Raw genomic sequence first — 17,712 nt, 5'->3', positions numbered from 1 at the left:
AAAATGTTAATATGTTGAACCGATGATTTCTAATTTAAAAACTTAACCTGTCGAACCAATATTTTTTTTCCTTAATAAGAATCGAACCATATACAAATATTTTTACAATTAAGTTATCATAATAGGTTGTTGTCAAACTAATATCTCGATAATATAGATAATCTATATTCAAATTATTTTTATTTAATTATTGTACAAATATAGGAATTAAATTGAATTACAATTTTATAATTTATTTATTGGAATTAAACTGAATTACAATTTTATATTTTTTTTCAATAAATAAATTATAATCAATGTCAATTCCAATCTTAAGAGAATTAATGTTAATTTGAATTTCACACTCTTATTTAGCCTTGTTGCAATGTCCAAAGAATTCTTGAACTAAGAGAATATTTACTCCTAGTTAATGTTAATCTTGGGCAAATGAAGGAATTCAGAAAATAAAAAAAAAATTACTGTGGAAGTCAATAAATATAGTAGTAGAAGTATCTAGCTTTGAGTGTAAAAAAACAAAGTGGCTACATACAATTCACTTTTACTTTTAAATATAGTCTAGATTAAATTAATTAATTAAAATAAATTAATTAAACCTTTGCTTGTCAAATGAATATGAATGGAACAATACAACTTGTTAAACACTCAAAGTTCATAAGTCAAGACAATATATTTACATAAAAGAGGAATTAACTTTGTTTCTATTCCTTCCTTCATATCTTTCCATATGAAAAATTGACAATTTTACCCATTATATTATCTTGACTTTGACAAAATTATAAAATAATTTGTTCAGCTAAAAATACCTACATTTTCATGCTCGAGATGACATTAGATCCATGTTTTACGCTTTCTTTTATGTTTTTCTCTATAGGGTTTATAATTAATTAATTATTTAATTAGCTGACCAACCAATAAAATACATTTCAAAAATACTATCTTGTCACATACAACAATCCAACAAATAAATCATTTTTTTTAGTGAAAATAGGAATTACAGATAGACTAATTTTATCATATTTTTTTAAGTACCAAACAAATACAGATCTAATATTTGTCTCATCCATTTTGACATTTCTTGCCAACCATAATAAACATTACCTCTTAATTCTATATTTTTTTCATTTTAATTGATGACTTTTCCACAAAAGTTTTAATAGAAATCAAATAATTTTAACTATTTTTAAAAATTCCAAACTAAACTTAGAGACTTATTAATGGAATCAAACTTAAAGCAAAAACTTCAATACAATTGAGATAATAATATTACAGTTTTAAAATAATAGCAAAAGATTGTAATATTAATAAGTCAACATCTATGAATCAAGCTATCATGCTTAAAAAAAGGTTTAAAATTTCTAGGAATCAAATCATGCAGAATTTTGGGATTATGCCTTAAAGAGATCAATAATATTAAAGGAAATAAATATCTTAATTAATTATATTTCATGAAAATAAATAAACACTATCCTTTTATGCTAAAATGAGCATTTTTCTTAAGGAAATAGCAAACTTACAATTAATATATATAATAATATAATAGAGAAATCGAAATGAAATGATTTACAACTAAGAAAATATTTCATTTTTTTAAAACTAATTTACACAGCTAATAATCTCATGTAAAATATAGAAGGAGATTATTCGTAACCATTTTCAGTTTATCTGTTCAGAAAACCGTTATTCCCCATTCTTTGCTATTTCCACTCATGGATGAAACAAAATTTAATATGGAGTGGATGTAGCAAAAGATGGGAGAAATTAACCATTTTGCCCTTATAGATTTACGGAATTAACAGAATCATACCCCTGATAGCCATCTGAACAATTCCCCAATTTCTTCTCCAAGACGACTCGCCTCCAAGTCCTCGACGGCAACCGCCGTCTCACTCCGGCGACTACTTCCGGTAAGTATTCTACCGGAGCTTCGAAACGACAGCGTTCGAGATGAAATCGAAGCCAGTCTGTCGATGTAGTCTCTAAGCCAACTCCGTTGATGATCAGCGACATTGATAGCCACCGCATCACCTGGAGGTTCCGGTGGTGGTGGTGCTGAAGTGTACGATTCCTTATCGGCGGCAGTACAGTCGGATAATCCACGACTATGAGTTGATGCGATTGGAACTTCGAAACCTTCGTCAACAATGTAATCAAACGAACCGATAGAATAGGAACGTCTAGTTGTTAAATCAACGGAATCTGATGTCGTTCCTCGACGACTCACGTTTCCGATTTCAACTCTAAAACTACCTCGATCTCGATTATTCTCCGTTGTTGTTGTTGTTGTTGACGAGAGGATCTTATTCATTACATCTTCTTCAGTCGGATGAATCGTAGACCTACAAAGCGGACAAGTTTGATTCGAGGAAAGCCAAGCGTCGATACATTGAGCATGAAATGCGTGACAACAGAGAGGTAACAGCCTCAACTGATCCTTAATCTCAAATTTCGATAAACAAACTGCACAATCTCCACCTGCAATGTCTCCGGTTAAGGAACCGTATGTGAATAGAGGAAGAGAACTAATCAAGTCATCAGCCATAGAGAAATCATTCTGATTCCGATTACGTAACGACGGAAGAACTACAACGTCATCTGCAGCAGAGAACGTTCTAACGGAACGATTACATCGGCGAGTGATACATCGAAGGATTAAGTACAAAGATGCGGATAAAATAACAGCAGATGCAATAACTATAATGACTATTACGATTGAAGATGCAGTGTTGGAGGAAGACGAATGAGTCGTTCCACCGCCTGATACCTGTACCGAGTCGCCGCCGCCGCCGAGTGATGAATCGCCGCCGGTAAACGGAAGAATCGGCGGTGGATGAGGATCAAAGAGATGAAGATATGAACGAGGCATTATTACGTGGAGTAAATAGGGCGCGGGGAAATACAGAGAGTATTTAAAGCTCTCTAAACGAAGAAGAAGAAGGAAAGTAAGAGAGAGAAAAAAACGATTGCCCTAAGAGGTTGGCGAAGTGTATTTATTAACTTTCGCTGGCGACGTTTATGCACGTGCGAATCACGTGTAATAGAATGTCAAAATCCATTATTTCTTTTCACTGTTTTTTATGTTAATTCTTATTTATGGTAAATTATTATATGATAAATACAAATCTTTCATATTAATTGGCTATTTTCTGAGAATCATATTTCTTTATAGTATAAATTTCATTTAGATTTAACAATATTGATATGTTCACGTATAAATAGTAATAGAATATATAGTATTATTCAAATAGGGAAAAATAATTAAGAATGATTACATATTTTATTATATTGTATTACACTAATCTTTATTAAATATTATATGGATTCCAATAATATCACACATATATATATATATATATATTAAATTATTAAAAAAAAACTTATCAAAAATGTAATTTGATTTTTACTTAAAAAAATATAAATTTAAATAGTAAGTCAAGATGGTTGAAAATTGGGATGATGTTACCGAACAAAAAAATAATAATAATTTTCATTTGAATTGGGTTGTTGCAAATTAATTTAAAAATTATTATTAGGAGGACAATGAAATTTAATAATTGGAAAAGAGGACCATAGTCATAAGTATGGTCTTTCTCTCACGGTAGCTAGTAGGTAGACTAATGAATGCATTTTTATGGGATTACAAAATGTAAAACCTAATTATTCATAAAAAAAAAAAAAATCTCTAAAATTATGAATTTATCATTAAAGGTTGAAAAATACTAAAAATATAGATAACTTACAAAATTATTTCACAAATTTTTATTTTACTTTTTAGAACGCTGGTTTTGGTGAACGACTAATTTTTGCGGATTAAGTATATATCCTACAAATCTATTAAATCAATTTAACTATATGAGCGAAACTTGGGATTGAACTCAGACCCCAAAGAGGTTGAGACATGGGTGGGAGTGTACACCACATTTTGTCAGGCTAGAAAGGAAATTTATTTCTCAAAATTAAAAAAAAAAAACTAAATATTATTTTTAAGATAAGAAATTTTCTTTTAATAATTTACAAATATTTATGTCATAACTTATTTTAAAATATTTTTGAATAATTGGAATGTTTAACCACATTTACAATATTTGTTAATCATTTACATAAATTTATATTTATCCATTTATCTGAAGGAAAAAAAAAAGCATAATAGATGACTTTGAAAAATCTTGTAAGTCTTCATTTGCCTAAATAAATAATTGGGATTATTTATTTTTTTATTTTTTTCCTTTTCTAATAAATATTTTTTTTCCATTAGTCTCCTATACCACTTTTCAAGGCTGTCCCATTCTTATAAAGAAAAAATAATATTTAATTAAGGGAGAAGAATTTTGAAGCATTTTAAAGAATGAAAACCATTGAAACCTAAGATGAACAATATATCCGCCCCTATAATACACTTCAAATTTATTACCAACATTCAAATCTATTTGAATCAAGACCATTATATTAATATTTGATATAGTTCAGGTGGGATATAAAATTGTAAATTATTAAAATTCTATATAAAAAAATTATAAATTAAATAAAAAATCATTTATATAAATATTCAAAGCTAGTTAAATTTAAAAAAAAAAATCAAAAAAAAAATATTATAATATATTGAATAATTTTTTTTTATAAAATAACTAATTTGTTAAAAATAATTAATATATATAATATTGAATAAATACTAATTTTAAGAAAAAAATTATAAATCAAAAATAAACAATTTATTCTATTTAAAAATTAAATAAAAAATTATATATAGATAAATGCTTAAAATTGAACTAGATGATATTGAATAAAAACAATTGTAAAACAAATAAGAAATAATTTATTAGAAATATTTTAAAGTATTTAATCTTTTCAAAAATGAAAACAAAAACATTTTATATAAAAACTTTTACAGATTAAAATATAAGATATTGAAAAAAAATATTATATTTGTTAAAATAATTTTAAGTAAGAAAAAACATTTTATAAAAAACTATTTTAAACTATTAAATCAAAAATATAATATTAACTAAATAGTTTGATAATATATATTAATCATGAATTTAAAACGAGAAAGAGGGAATTCAAACGTTGACAAATTCAAAGATATTAAAGAAGTTATTAATCGAGGACTTTAAGATGCTTAAAGAATTTTGATGATAAAATTATTGTATTAAAGTTGGATATAAAATTTATTTAAATTAATCTATTCATAATTTAAATATATGAATTAAAATCATGATATGAATAAATTTTATAAATACTTCAATTTTATCTTTTGTTTTGTTTTTATTTAGTAAGAAAAAATGTCTGAAATTGTTATGCTGATATTTTTTAGTTAATTTTGTTTGATTAATATCAAAATTAACTAAAAGTAGTTTATAAACATGTGAAATATAAATTACTAAATGCATGTAAATAGTTTGATATCTAAATAATTATAAGTAAAATCTAATATATAATAATTCAATATATTGAATATAGAGTCTTAATAAAATATAAAAACTTTTATTTATTTTATTTTTTTAGAGGTTTTTTTTTTTTTTGTATGAGTGTGGAGAAATAAGTCAGCAAAATTAGGCGAGGTACCGATAGTCTTCTCCTATACAAATTTAATAATTGATAAAAACGTAATAACATTATAAACTTTGTATTCAATGATAAAACGAACCATTTGCCTCTCGACTTGCGAAAATGAGATGTTGCCTGCATTATTCTTGTACACAACACGCGACCTATTAAGCGCATTGGCATTACTTGTTTTTTACAAATAAGAAAAGATTTGTGTTTAATGAATGATTAATGTAAGAGCTCTTTAAAAAAGATTAACTTACCTTGAACTCCGGAGTGAGAAAGCGACGATCAAGAAGATAATGCCAATCACTTATGGCGATCTCAGGAGGGGGATTTGTCCTAATCGTTGCCTGGTCACATTCACGAGATTTATCGTACAAGGTGTTCCATTGACATCTCTATCTATCTCATAATTTTTTTGCTTGATGTAGACCTTGGCGACGATAGTTGTTGATGTCCTCCCACACGGCCTCGAAAGGATCCTGAAAAGTCAACATTAAAATACAATTATAGATTGTGATTAATACATCAAAACTAATAACTTACCGTGATAGCCATCCATATGTGATATAGCTGTGTGGAGCTCAGGTTCGACCAACGCAAGGTCATGTGAGGTAATGCATTGGAGTCTCGAATGACACTCCCAATATGTCTCGACCACGTTGTCTTATTCTCGCACATTGACTTACCATCTATCGGGTTGAACTTAAGAGTCATCTTCTGCCCCGCTTGCAATCTACCAACTACTGTATTTTTGTTATTACCTCGTCTCCTCTTAAAATTAAACACAAAATTATATAGGATCATAACAAAATACGTAATCAAACATCGGTACCTCCACCTTGCTTCTCAGACGGGGTTGTGTCTCATCATCATCAGCATCGAAGTTAGTGTTTGGTACACTATCAACGTTCATGTTATCATCATCACTACCTATCATACCGCCCAAATCAAGGTCCCCAAAGAGTTAAGTAGTGCAAAAGGGTCCTCTGAATGCTCATCTGTCCTCTATACAAGGTTTGTTAGCGCGCTAGTAAAACCCGTACCTACTTCTCTTTTCACTCGGATTTTCATTCTCATTGTTGACATCAGGGTACAAATCAATAATAATATCTTTCATTAGATGATCCTCACAAACGTCAACAAGTTCGTCTTCCATGATATTACTCTCGTTATTTGGTTGTACATTGATCGGTTCGTCTTCAAGCTCATCATCTTCCTCCATATTCTCACTAGCAACATTTACATTCTAACGTTCAATTCTCTTTTCAACGTGAAAATACCAAAAACCATAATTTTTTCTTATGCTGAATACAACCAGATGAGATCTAACGACAGTCTTATTCTCATACACTCGATTTGCACATCTTACACAAGGACATGCAATCGATGATCTACCCGTAGACCTTTTAGTAAATTCTATAAATTTGTCAACCCCCTCAATATATTTAGGATCGGTACGAAGTATAGTCATCCATGTTTTGTTTGGGACTTCCATTAGGACTAGACAAATTATTATTATTTCAAATAAAGTTTTTTATTTATAAATTAATCATAAACCTAACTAGTCCAATTATTTAACATATAATTCAATAAACTATCATAACCTAATCAACATATACAATTCAATTATCCAATAAAGCAAACTATATATCATAACCTAATCAACATTTACAATTCAATAATCTAATAAATCAATAATCCCATAATATAACATAATCTAACATAATCCATTAATCTTACATTCAAATAATCTAACTTCATCTAACAATCGAATAATCTAACTTAATCTAACAATCCAATAATTTAACATTCAAATAATCTAACTTAATCTAATAATCCAATAATCAAACATTCAAATAATCTCACTTAATTTAACATCAAATAAACCAACATTCAATAATCTAGCCTAACATACAAATAATCTAACAATGCTATTAATCTAACAATGCTATAAAATCTAACAATCAAACATTCATTTTAAAGAAGAACTAACCTGGATTTGGAAGAGAAGCGGTGGCAGACAGTGTGTGGCAGTAGGGGCAACTTCAAAAGAGGACGAAAACTTCAAAAATCTTCAAAAAGAACTAACCTGATTGTAGAAGAAATGATCAGATTTATGAAATATATTAAAAAAGAAACAAATTTCGGCAAAGATTGAAAGTAATAACTAACCTGATTGCAGAAGAATCGGCGACGGAGAGCGGAAGAAATGGCGGTAGCAATTAAAGAACGGGCAGCGGATAGCTTCTTGAACCGGCGACAAAAGAAAAGAAAGAAAGAGAGAATAAAAGAAAGAACGGATGGCGCGGAGAAGAAGAGGACGGCGCGGAGAAAAAAAGAACGTGGGAGGACAAAGAAAAAGAAACCTTACCTGATTGTAGATGATCGACGGCGGCGACTTCAAAGGACAGGCGGTGAAGACTTCAACAGATAGTCGGCGGAGAAAACGGGAAAGTGGAGAAGAGAAATAAAAGAAAGAAGAAAAAAAGAAAGAGGGCGGCACTCTCGGGGTTATATTAGAGTATTAGTAACGGTTTTAGATAAATCGTTACTGATAACAATTTAAACATCTGTAACGATTTTTATGATAACCGTTACCAATGCCATATTAGTAACGGTTTCCCCTCAAAACCGTTACTAATAAATCTTCAGAAAATTTAAACTAAAGCCGTATCAATAACGGTTATACCTAAAACCGTTACTAATACCCCTTGTGAAGATGAAACGACGGGTCACATATTAGTAACGATTATCCTCTAAATCGTTACCAATGCCATTTTAGTAACGATTTCCCCTTAAAACCGTTACTGATAAATCTTCAGCAAATTTAAACTGAAGCCATATCAATAACGGTTATACATTAAAACCGTTACCAATATAGTTTCTGTAACGGTTTCCCACAACAATTGTTACTAATATTGTCATCATATTAGTAACAGTTTTAACAATAACCGTTATTGATAACCTTAATATGAAAAAATAAATAAAGACACTATTATATGTAACAATGATTTCTTATATCCGTTAGTGATTCATTATATCTGTAACGGTCTTATATAGTCGTTATTGATATCTTCATAATAATAACGGTTTATAATAACTGTTACTGATAAAAATCTTCAGTAAGAGTGTTCGAGTGTCATTACTAAGCTTCGTTACGGAAGCCTATTTTTCCACTAGTGAATATTTGGATCGGGTCTGGTCGTGGGTTGATCCGCTCGCCCATAACTTGAAAACTGAAATTAAAATGTGATATACATAAGTTTCAAACTTATAACCTCATAATATAAGTTCAACATTTTAACCAACTAAACTAATAACACTTTATATTTAAATTCAACTTCAAAATTGATGAACGTGTGATGACATTTCTAACAAAAATAACCTCAACATTTTAAACAACTAAACTAATAATATTTTAAATTCATTTATATAATTTAATTTAATTTATATATATATATATATATTTCTCTATAACATTTCATATATATAATGATTAGTTATGTCAATTATATATTTATACATAAAATTATAAAAAGAAATTAATAATTCTTAAGTGGTGTAATGGTTTAAGTGTTCATTATGTATAATAAAAATCGAGGGTTCGAATCTCACTCGGTATAAATTTGTAATAATTATAAAGAGCAAATAAGGGATATGTTGGTTAATGGAAGTGAGCTGGTAAGTGGATGAGAATAATATTATTGTTTGACAAAAGTGAGTTGATAAAAGTCAATAAAGAGGAGATGATTGGGTAATAAGGAAGATGTTGGTTGACCGAAGTGAGTTGATAAATGTCGGTAAAAATGAAATAGTTGGGTAATAAGTAATATGTTGGTTAGCGGAAATGATTTGATAAGTGGGTGAGAATAAAATTGTTGATTACCAAAGTGAGTTTATAAATGTCGATAAAGAAGAGAAAATTGGGTATTAAGAAATATATTGGTTGACTAATTGAATTAATAGGAGGAGTATTATATATAGTTGATTTGTATATGATAATTTTGTTATTTTATTTTTAACCATACAAATAAATATACATAAATCCTAGTTTTATTTAGTGACTCTACTAACCGAATAGTTAGGCTTGCTCTTGATTGATCTTAATATATTATATCATATTATTAAAAAGCAAACTAGTAGATGGGAGAAGAATACTTATGGTTTCTTTAATGTGAAATTTAAATAATCTAATGTTTTAAATCTATAGTTATAATAATGAAATTATTTTAATTATTTTATCATATAATTAGTTGAAATAATGTTAAATGTTTTAAATATTAAGGATGTCTAGATATTCGAGAACTTATTTATTTAATAAAGTTTTTCTATCAAATTGGTGTAATAGATTTACAACGGAGCTAAATAGTCTTTGGGTATCGACAATTAAATATAAATATGATCATGAATGTCTAGTTGATTCAGCAAAATGTCTAATTATCCAGCAGGGTGTATTATTTGGAAGAGAATTTATTTTATGTGTAAATTTTTTTGATTAGTCTAGATTTATTGTGGGGATTATTCTTTGATTAATTTTTTGGACAACATTTGGTATAGTATCAAAAGTTTAACTACGACGTATCTATAGCTTATTTCTATTGTTATATGTAGAAATGTCACAGTTAAGGACATGTTTGGTCCTCGGTCTTTTCGCTAGCCGAATAAAATATAGAAAAAGATTAAATATTATGGAGAATTCGTCCAATAATAGAGTTTTACTTTTGGTAGGAAATAAGCAAATATTTTTTTTTCTGAACAAGACGTTATGCGTTGGCAAGATATTGATAGTTTTCATTTGGAGAAAAATCGTCAAATTTTCAATGATCTTAACCGTCCAATTTGTATTATTTATAATGCTATTATTATGACGTTTTTTGAAATTCGATCCGAAAAACCAGTAGAATCCGTCGGGATTCTCAATGACTTGTGAGCTCGATAACATATTGAGTAACGTTTTTTTTTCATGTTATGTTTTGTAGCTGTGCTTTAAACGAATTTTATCATTTTTAATATATAGTTAAACCTTGTTAAAGTAATATCCGATAAAGTAATAACCTCGCTTAAGTAGTAAGTAAAGTAATATTCTTACTAAAAGCATGAGATAATAAAAAAAAATATAAGTCATCAAGGCCCAAGTAATATTTAAAGTAATAATTTCATAATTATATATATGTATATTGTATATGAGTTACAAAATTCAATTCATTTTAAAATATGAATATATAGTAGCTTGTTTCTTATCTGGTGCAATTTTTTATATGCATGAATCCAGTTTTTAGATATAATTAATTATAATAAAAATAATTTTAAATCAAATTACATACAGTTTTAAACATAATGTATTGTATTGTAATATTGTACTTAAATGCAGTATAAAACTTCGGTAAATGTATTGTATTGTAATACTGTACATAAATATGGTATAAAACTTCGATAAAATAATAAAATATTATTATATCGATAAAGTAATAAAATATTATTATATCGCTAAAGTAATAATAAATTCGGTAAAGTAATATTTTTCCAATCTAAGAGTATTGTTGTAAAGAGGTTTAACTGTATATAGACCTTAAAAAAAACAATTAAATTGTTTAAATAATTAATTAAAATATAAAATTAATATTATTTTACTATACATAACATTTTAAATATGAGTAATGATAAATAACAACTTGAATTATATCGAGAATGATGTGCGAACTCTTAATTGAACTTCAAATCTAATAGGATAGAAATTTCTATTTTTCAATTACACTCATATCTTAATAGTCATTCATAATTACATTATTCAATGTTACCAAATTCCTATTCTCTATCCATAATTTTTAAATATTAAACATTAAATATTTTAATAAGTTGATTTTAAATATTAATTAGACTTTGATTTTTTTTATATATATAATCAAACATAGTTTTATTCATCCTCTTATTAATTAATTACTCAATTTATAAATTAAAACATTAAAATAACTTCTATTTTTTTTTTCTAATTTCTTTAATAATTCTATATCAACCCCTTTAATTTCTTTTTCCCAAAACAAACTTTAACTTTCTCAAAATCAACACCAATCAAACAAATTTAAATAATTCAAAATTTATACAAATAAACACTAACCGAGCTCTAACTTATAACAAAGAATATGCTAATCATTCATAACATTATAAAATTCCCACTCATATGCATGATGTTACCAAGAAGAGACAGCTATATATATATATATATATATATATATATATATATATATATATATATATATATATATAAGAGATAATGAATATTTTATTTTACACCTTGAACTTTGTTAAATTATATATAATTTTAAACTCAAATTTAATCTTGTTTGATTCCTCATTAATTCAACTTATAAAACATTTTGAATTTAAAAATTCCCCATATCTAACAAAAAAAAAAAAACTTAATAAACTCAATTACACTTCACAAATTATACCTTGTAAAACACTCTAGGATAATACTAACCTCATATCATAGTTCAAACTAAAATGAAGTAATGGAGATCCACGAAAAGATCAACTCTTTTTAACATTATTATTTCATTATTAAACTATCATCACTCTCTCATTACCTAGCTCCTCTAATGAATATGTTTATTATTTCAACATTCTCTCTCTCAACAATAGAGAATATTATGTTTATAATATAGTAAGTACGTACCAGTACTCGTATGTTTGTGTTGGAATCATGATGATTATGATTGTTGCTTTCAAAACACTCTTTGTCTTGTTGGCATGCTCTCTTGAACAGACTGATGATCATGTGTTTGAAGTATTTTAAAATAACATAGGGAAATATATAATAAAAAAAATGGTATGAAAATAAATATCGACGCAAAAGAGATAAATTTGGTCATCGGGTCTTAATAATTATGACCACCTTTTATTAGTTAGGAACTTTATTTTAGGTTAAAATGATCATTTGTGAAATCTTAGTTTTGATACTTATATATGGTCTCACATGAGGAAACAATGTTATTTTCGATTTGCTTTTTTCTTTAAGTATAATGAATTAACAATAATACAAAGTTATCAATGATGAGGAGACTGGAGATCAGTATATCTTAATCTTCTATATATAAATGAAAATCAAATACAATTTAAGTTGTGACAATAAATCACCGCGTGTTAAGTTTGGTAAAAAAAACATTCAAAATGCAAACAATAAAATAAATCACAAAAAAAATAAAATGAGGTACTACCAAAATAAATAGACTGGCAAAACATTAATAGTGGAGAAGCCAAGATTCTCAAAAGACCCATCCTGGCAAGAATTTGGATGACCTACTTCTTACAGAGTAATTCACCGTGAGAGGATTTTATTGAACATTATTGGATAATTAATCAAGGTACTCTAGTGGTAAGAGTCGATTTAATAGACCAAAATGTTACGGGTTCGATTCTATCTAAAATTATTTTGAGTTGAAGCAGAAATTATGGTCGTGGGATGATACTAGTTCTCCTTAATAATAATAAAAAAACTAAACATTCTTGAATGATTGGTTAAAACTTATAGTCAAGTTCATATATGTTCAATTTTTTACTTTATGCAGGCCAATATGACATTTAGTCTATAATTGAGATAAGGAACCACTTTAATTTAATAAATTGATTTTTATGTATACTAACATCTTTAATACACTTACAACATTACATTAGTAAAGTCTCTTACTTTTTAAATTTTTTAAATTTTTGTAAGAAGGATTTATCAAATTAGGGATAGTTATTGGGGATAGTTATTGGTGACGTGATTTCATATCTCTTTTTTCAAACTTCATATTGTTAAAGTTATACAAAAACTATATTTTGTCTCAATAATTTTAAACGCCTTTAAATTGTTATCTACATCTCATTTACAAATAAAATATCGAAGTCACTTATTTAACTATCGATATTTAGCGAATTTAGGGTTTTGACGATATTCTCTTAAATTCGGTAGACAAAACCCTCAATTGTTTAAATTTAGTAGTTAAATTATTGACATTAATATTTTATATATTTATTGATGAATGTCATGTAAATAATAAGTTAAGGACATTTAAAACTATTAAGAAAAAAAAAAAATTTGTATAACTTTAACAATAAAGATCTCAAAACTGTGAAATTTGAAAAAAAAAAATTTAAATCACAATTGAACCCAATAAGAAACCCTAGTTTGTAAAAAAAATCCTTAAATGACTAAAATTGTGATAGTTAAAATTTCATATGGCACCGTTCAAAATTCGAGTCTCATTTTAACAAAGGAACTAACATAACAAATATAGTCATTAATCCACTTTAACTTGAAATGTTGTAAGTTTTAAATAGTGTGGTATTTTATTAGAAGCTATTTGAATAAAAAAAAAAACTTCAGAGGAGCATATTATATATATAATCCCCTCTTCTATCTTAACACAAACAATAGATGAATATTCTCGACCTTTTTGAGATCTTAAGATTGAGCACATCAGATTGTCAAGTTCTGCGTTTGCTTAAATGATCAAGTGCGTTGGCAGGTTTTATGCTTAACCTTTTACGTCACATTTATTTATATATATACATATATTTATATATTTATATATATATATATATATATATATATATATATTAATGCATTATTTATGATTAGTTTGAAATAAGTTGAAAGGAACAAGTCCCAAATTGAATTAAATTGAATTGGAAGCATTAATTAATGCATTATGAAAGAAGGTGTTGAGGTTTGAATGATGATAAATATTAAGAAATAAATGCATCCTTTAGTAGCATGCTCAATCGATCAGGTCACCTGAACCCTGAACCAACATGTGGTTCCCACTCCACTATTATATATTTACAAAAATGGGTTTCTTAAATATCTATTTATTTATTTATGACATCCCAACTACACTCAACACAAAACTGCATTTATATTTCCTGACCCCCTCTCCTTAATGGGGCAGCTATAATAATATTATAAAACGGTAACAAAAATTTACTTAATAATTTTTTTATTTTTTTTTTAAAAGTTAACTTTGTCTGTTCTCTTAACTAAATTTGAACTATCCTAATACATTTTTAAAATATATATAGGGTATATCTATATGACATCACTTGTCTATTTTCTAAAAAAAAAATGATGTAAATACACTATTTTTTTAATTAAAAAAAAAAACATGTAAAACTTATATTTTTCTACTCTTATTTTATCCATAATTTTTTTTATTACTTTTTAAGTCAATCCAACTCGAATTATTGAATTAATGGTGTTCTAACATATCTAACTCTATCATGTTTTTAGTAATAGGTTAGTACTGTTCTAACACAAAAATAAGAATAATAATATTATATGTAATTGGTGTTGAAATTAATTTTAATATATTTTCATTTATTTATTTTCAACAATTCATAATTAATATATCAAAATATTTTTATAAACTATAATTTTCAATAAAAAAATTAAAATTATAATAATTAAACTAATTAGATTATTTTTTTATCAAAATATTAATAAAATCTCAAATCTATAATTTTTGTTTAACTAGTAAACTATATATTAATAAAGAGAGATAATACAGGCCCATATATTCAGGCCCATTTAAGATATGTTGAGAATTTGATATTTTTATAAATTGTGTATCTATATTATTTTATTAGGACAAAAATATATCACAAATAAATTAAATAAGATGAGTGATATGGAGAGAATTTGAGAAAGAATGACGGTAACAACATCATTATTATTGGTTGGAAAAAAGATGAAGGATGAAGAAATAAAAAAAATAAATTATTATTTTTCAGCCAATAATAAACTTTTTTATTCTGTTATAACAATCTCAAATTTACAAACAAACAAGTACATAAATAAATATTATTAACAAAGCATAAACAAATCAGTTAAAATAGAAATTAGAATTATTGATAATTTGTACATTCATAAATTTAAATATATATTTGTTATAAGTTCTTCAAAGGGGCAAGCAAGTACAAGCAAATCTGAAAGTTTTAAAAATAAAGTTAAAAGATCAAACTGCACAAGTAATAATAGTTTGAGGATAAATTTGTAATTTATTCCTGTAAAAGGTGGGACCCAACGCCGAGTCGATGATGACTCGAGTGATGGGAGTTATGATCGAATTTTTTGTTTTCTTGCCTATTTGAGTGGGCCCATATTAGCTGTTTTTGTCCCCTTTTTGTCGTTTTCCTTAAATTTTTAATTTAGTCCCCAAAGATTTTATTCTTATTTATATTCTCCCTAAAGTAATATTTATCTTGATGTAAAATCTATCTTTATCATCCTCTAGCTTTGCGGCAAAAGGAGATGGATACCTAAGGAGATGGATACCTAATGTTCCAGTCTTTTTGAGGTCTTGAATTTGAGATCGTCAGACGCCAAGTTTGGCTTGTTTAGTTAAATTGGTTGAGTAGATTTACGAGTTATTTGTTTAACCCGTGAGAATTAGTCGCACTCTGAAAGAGAATCAAAACCCAACTTTTTAAAAATTATTGATATTTTTTTATGTTATTTGAAATACATGCACATATTTTTATTTTAAAATGTAAATTAATATGTATAATCTATATAAGTCAACGTTAAATTGATTTGAATTACTCCAACGTTAAACCAATTCTACGGTTGAGACTTAATACTATATTCATATATAGATTTCTCGAAATATCTTCTTACAAAGTTTTTGTTATATATCTAGAATCACTTTTAGTTTATGTAGAGAATTTGGTAAAAACATCCACAACAATTAAGCTACGATTTCTCAACATTAATATAAGAATTATTGAACATACGCTTATTGTTGACTCAATCTCAACTGACTTGTGAAATATAAGATTTTTTATTCATATAAGCATAATATAATTTAAATAGGTTGAATGAAAGAGTAATGGAGTAAAAGAATAGAAAAGTGAGGGGTCAATATTGAAGAACATAAAAAGTTGGAGGATGAAAATTAGCATGCATGAAGTTCTCGTTAATGTGGACCACTTAACACCTGATTCCAGTCTCCCTTCTTTGTATGTATATAAATAAAGCCATGGTTCTTCTTCATAAATCTTCTCTTTCTTTTCTCTAACTCTGCAAATTGTAGTAATGGAGATGGAGCAAGAAAAGAGATCAAAAAAACCTATATTTTACACTAGATCTGAATACTATGATTTCATTAAAGAATCAAACTTTCTTGAATCATGTTTTCTTTGTCGGAAATATCTTGGTCATAACAGAGATATCTTCATGTACAGGTAAGTTTCGAATTGAGATTGAATGATTTAAATTAGGTTTGTTGCATCATCATGATTCATGCATGCATTTAGATTGTTTTTCATTTGGCAGAGGGGATATGGCGTTTTGCAGCTATGAATGCAGACAAGAACAGATAGAGATTGATGAAGCTAAAAAGAGGATTAGATCAAGAAGGGTTATTTCATCTTCATCTTCTTCATCTTCATCATCTTCATCTTCTTCAAAGAGAAGTTCGGTTAGAGAGAGTTCTTCAGATCAGACAACTCATAAATCATCATCATCTTCTATCCCAAATAAAGATGTAAGAATTGGAACTGTTTTTGTGGCTTGATCTTGTCAAACCCGGTTTCCTTAAACCGGGTAGTATTGATATTTGATTTTGCTAATAACAACTCATGAACCGGGTTCTTATGGGACAATTTTGAGTTTCTTTTTTTTTTTTTGCTAATAACTTTTCATTTTCTTCAATCTATATTTGAATGGTTTTCTTTTTTCATCATTATTATTAATTTTCAATTATTTGATAATAAAAAAATGATAAAGGTTATTTAGAATTTGCTTGCTCAAAATTCTATTTGATTTGGAGCTTGTTTGGTAAAGGTAAAGGTTTATTTGAATTTATTTTTAAAATGTAGATCTACAATGATTTTTATTTTTAAATAAAAGCTATTTTAGTATCTTGATGATTAAAAAAAGTTGATAAAATGATGTGTGGATTAAAAAATCTTAACTAAACAAACCAAAGTACTCTAACCTTTATTGTTGAGGAGTATCATATTATTAATAGTTTGCATAAATTGAAATTCATTTAGTAAAAGTAGTTCTTGAATTATTAAAAGTAAAATAAGAGAATTTAATATTTTAAGTGAATTGAACAAAAGTCTAATCAAATGAATTGCTAAGGTAATTCTAAGTGAATTGAATTTTTATTTTTGGAAAATGTC

The 17,712-nt window shown here is 27.0% G+C and overlaps 2 protein-coding genes across 2 annotated transcripts; one reads left to right on the top strand and one right to left on the bottom strand.

The window, feature by feature from the left end:
* Positions 1 to 1,504: 1,504 nt before the first annotated feature.
* LOC124921859 (E3 ubiquitin-protein ligase ATL4) lies at positions 1,505 to 2,928 on the bottom strand. The gene has a single exon (XM_047462559.1). It carries the CDS (start codon positions 2,861 to 2,863, stop codon positions 1,799 to 1,801), a length of 1,065 nt encoding a protein of 354 aa, XP_047318515.1. The 5' UTR covers positions 2,864 to 2,928; the 3' UTR covers positions 1,505 to 1,798.
* Positions 2,929 to 16,604: 13,676 nt separating this feature from the next.
* On the top strand, positions 16,605 to 17,232 carry LOC124922377 (FCS-Like Zinc finger 3-like). Its single transcript, XM_047463423.1, has 2 exons — positions 16,605 to 16,767; positions 16,859 to 17,232. Exons 1-2 carry the CDS (start codon positions 16,619 to 16,621, stop codon positions 17,097 to 17,099), a joined length of 390 nt encoding a protein of 129 aa, XP_047319379.1. The 5' UTR covers positions 16,605 to 16,618; the 3' UTR covers positions 17,100 to 17,232.
* Positions 17,233 to 17,712: the final 480 nt, after the last annotated feature.

Source organism: Impatiens glandulifera, chromosome 1, assembly GCF_907164915.1.
Source record: "Impatiens glandulifera chromosome 1, dImpGla2.1, whole genome shotgun sequence".
NCBI lineage: Eukaryota > Viridiplantae > Streptophyta > Magnoliopsida > Ericales > Balsaminaceae > Impatiens > Impatiens glandulifera.
The sequence above is the reverse complement of the archived record's forward strand: the minus strand, read 5'-3'. Positions and strand labels throughout refer to the sequence as shown.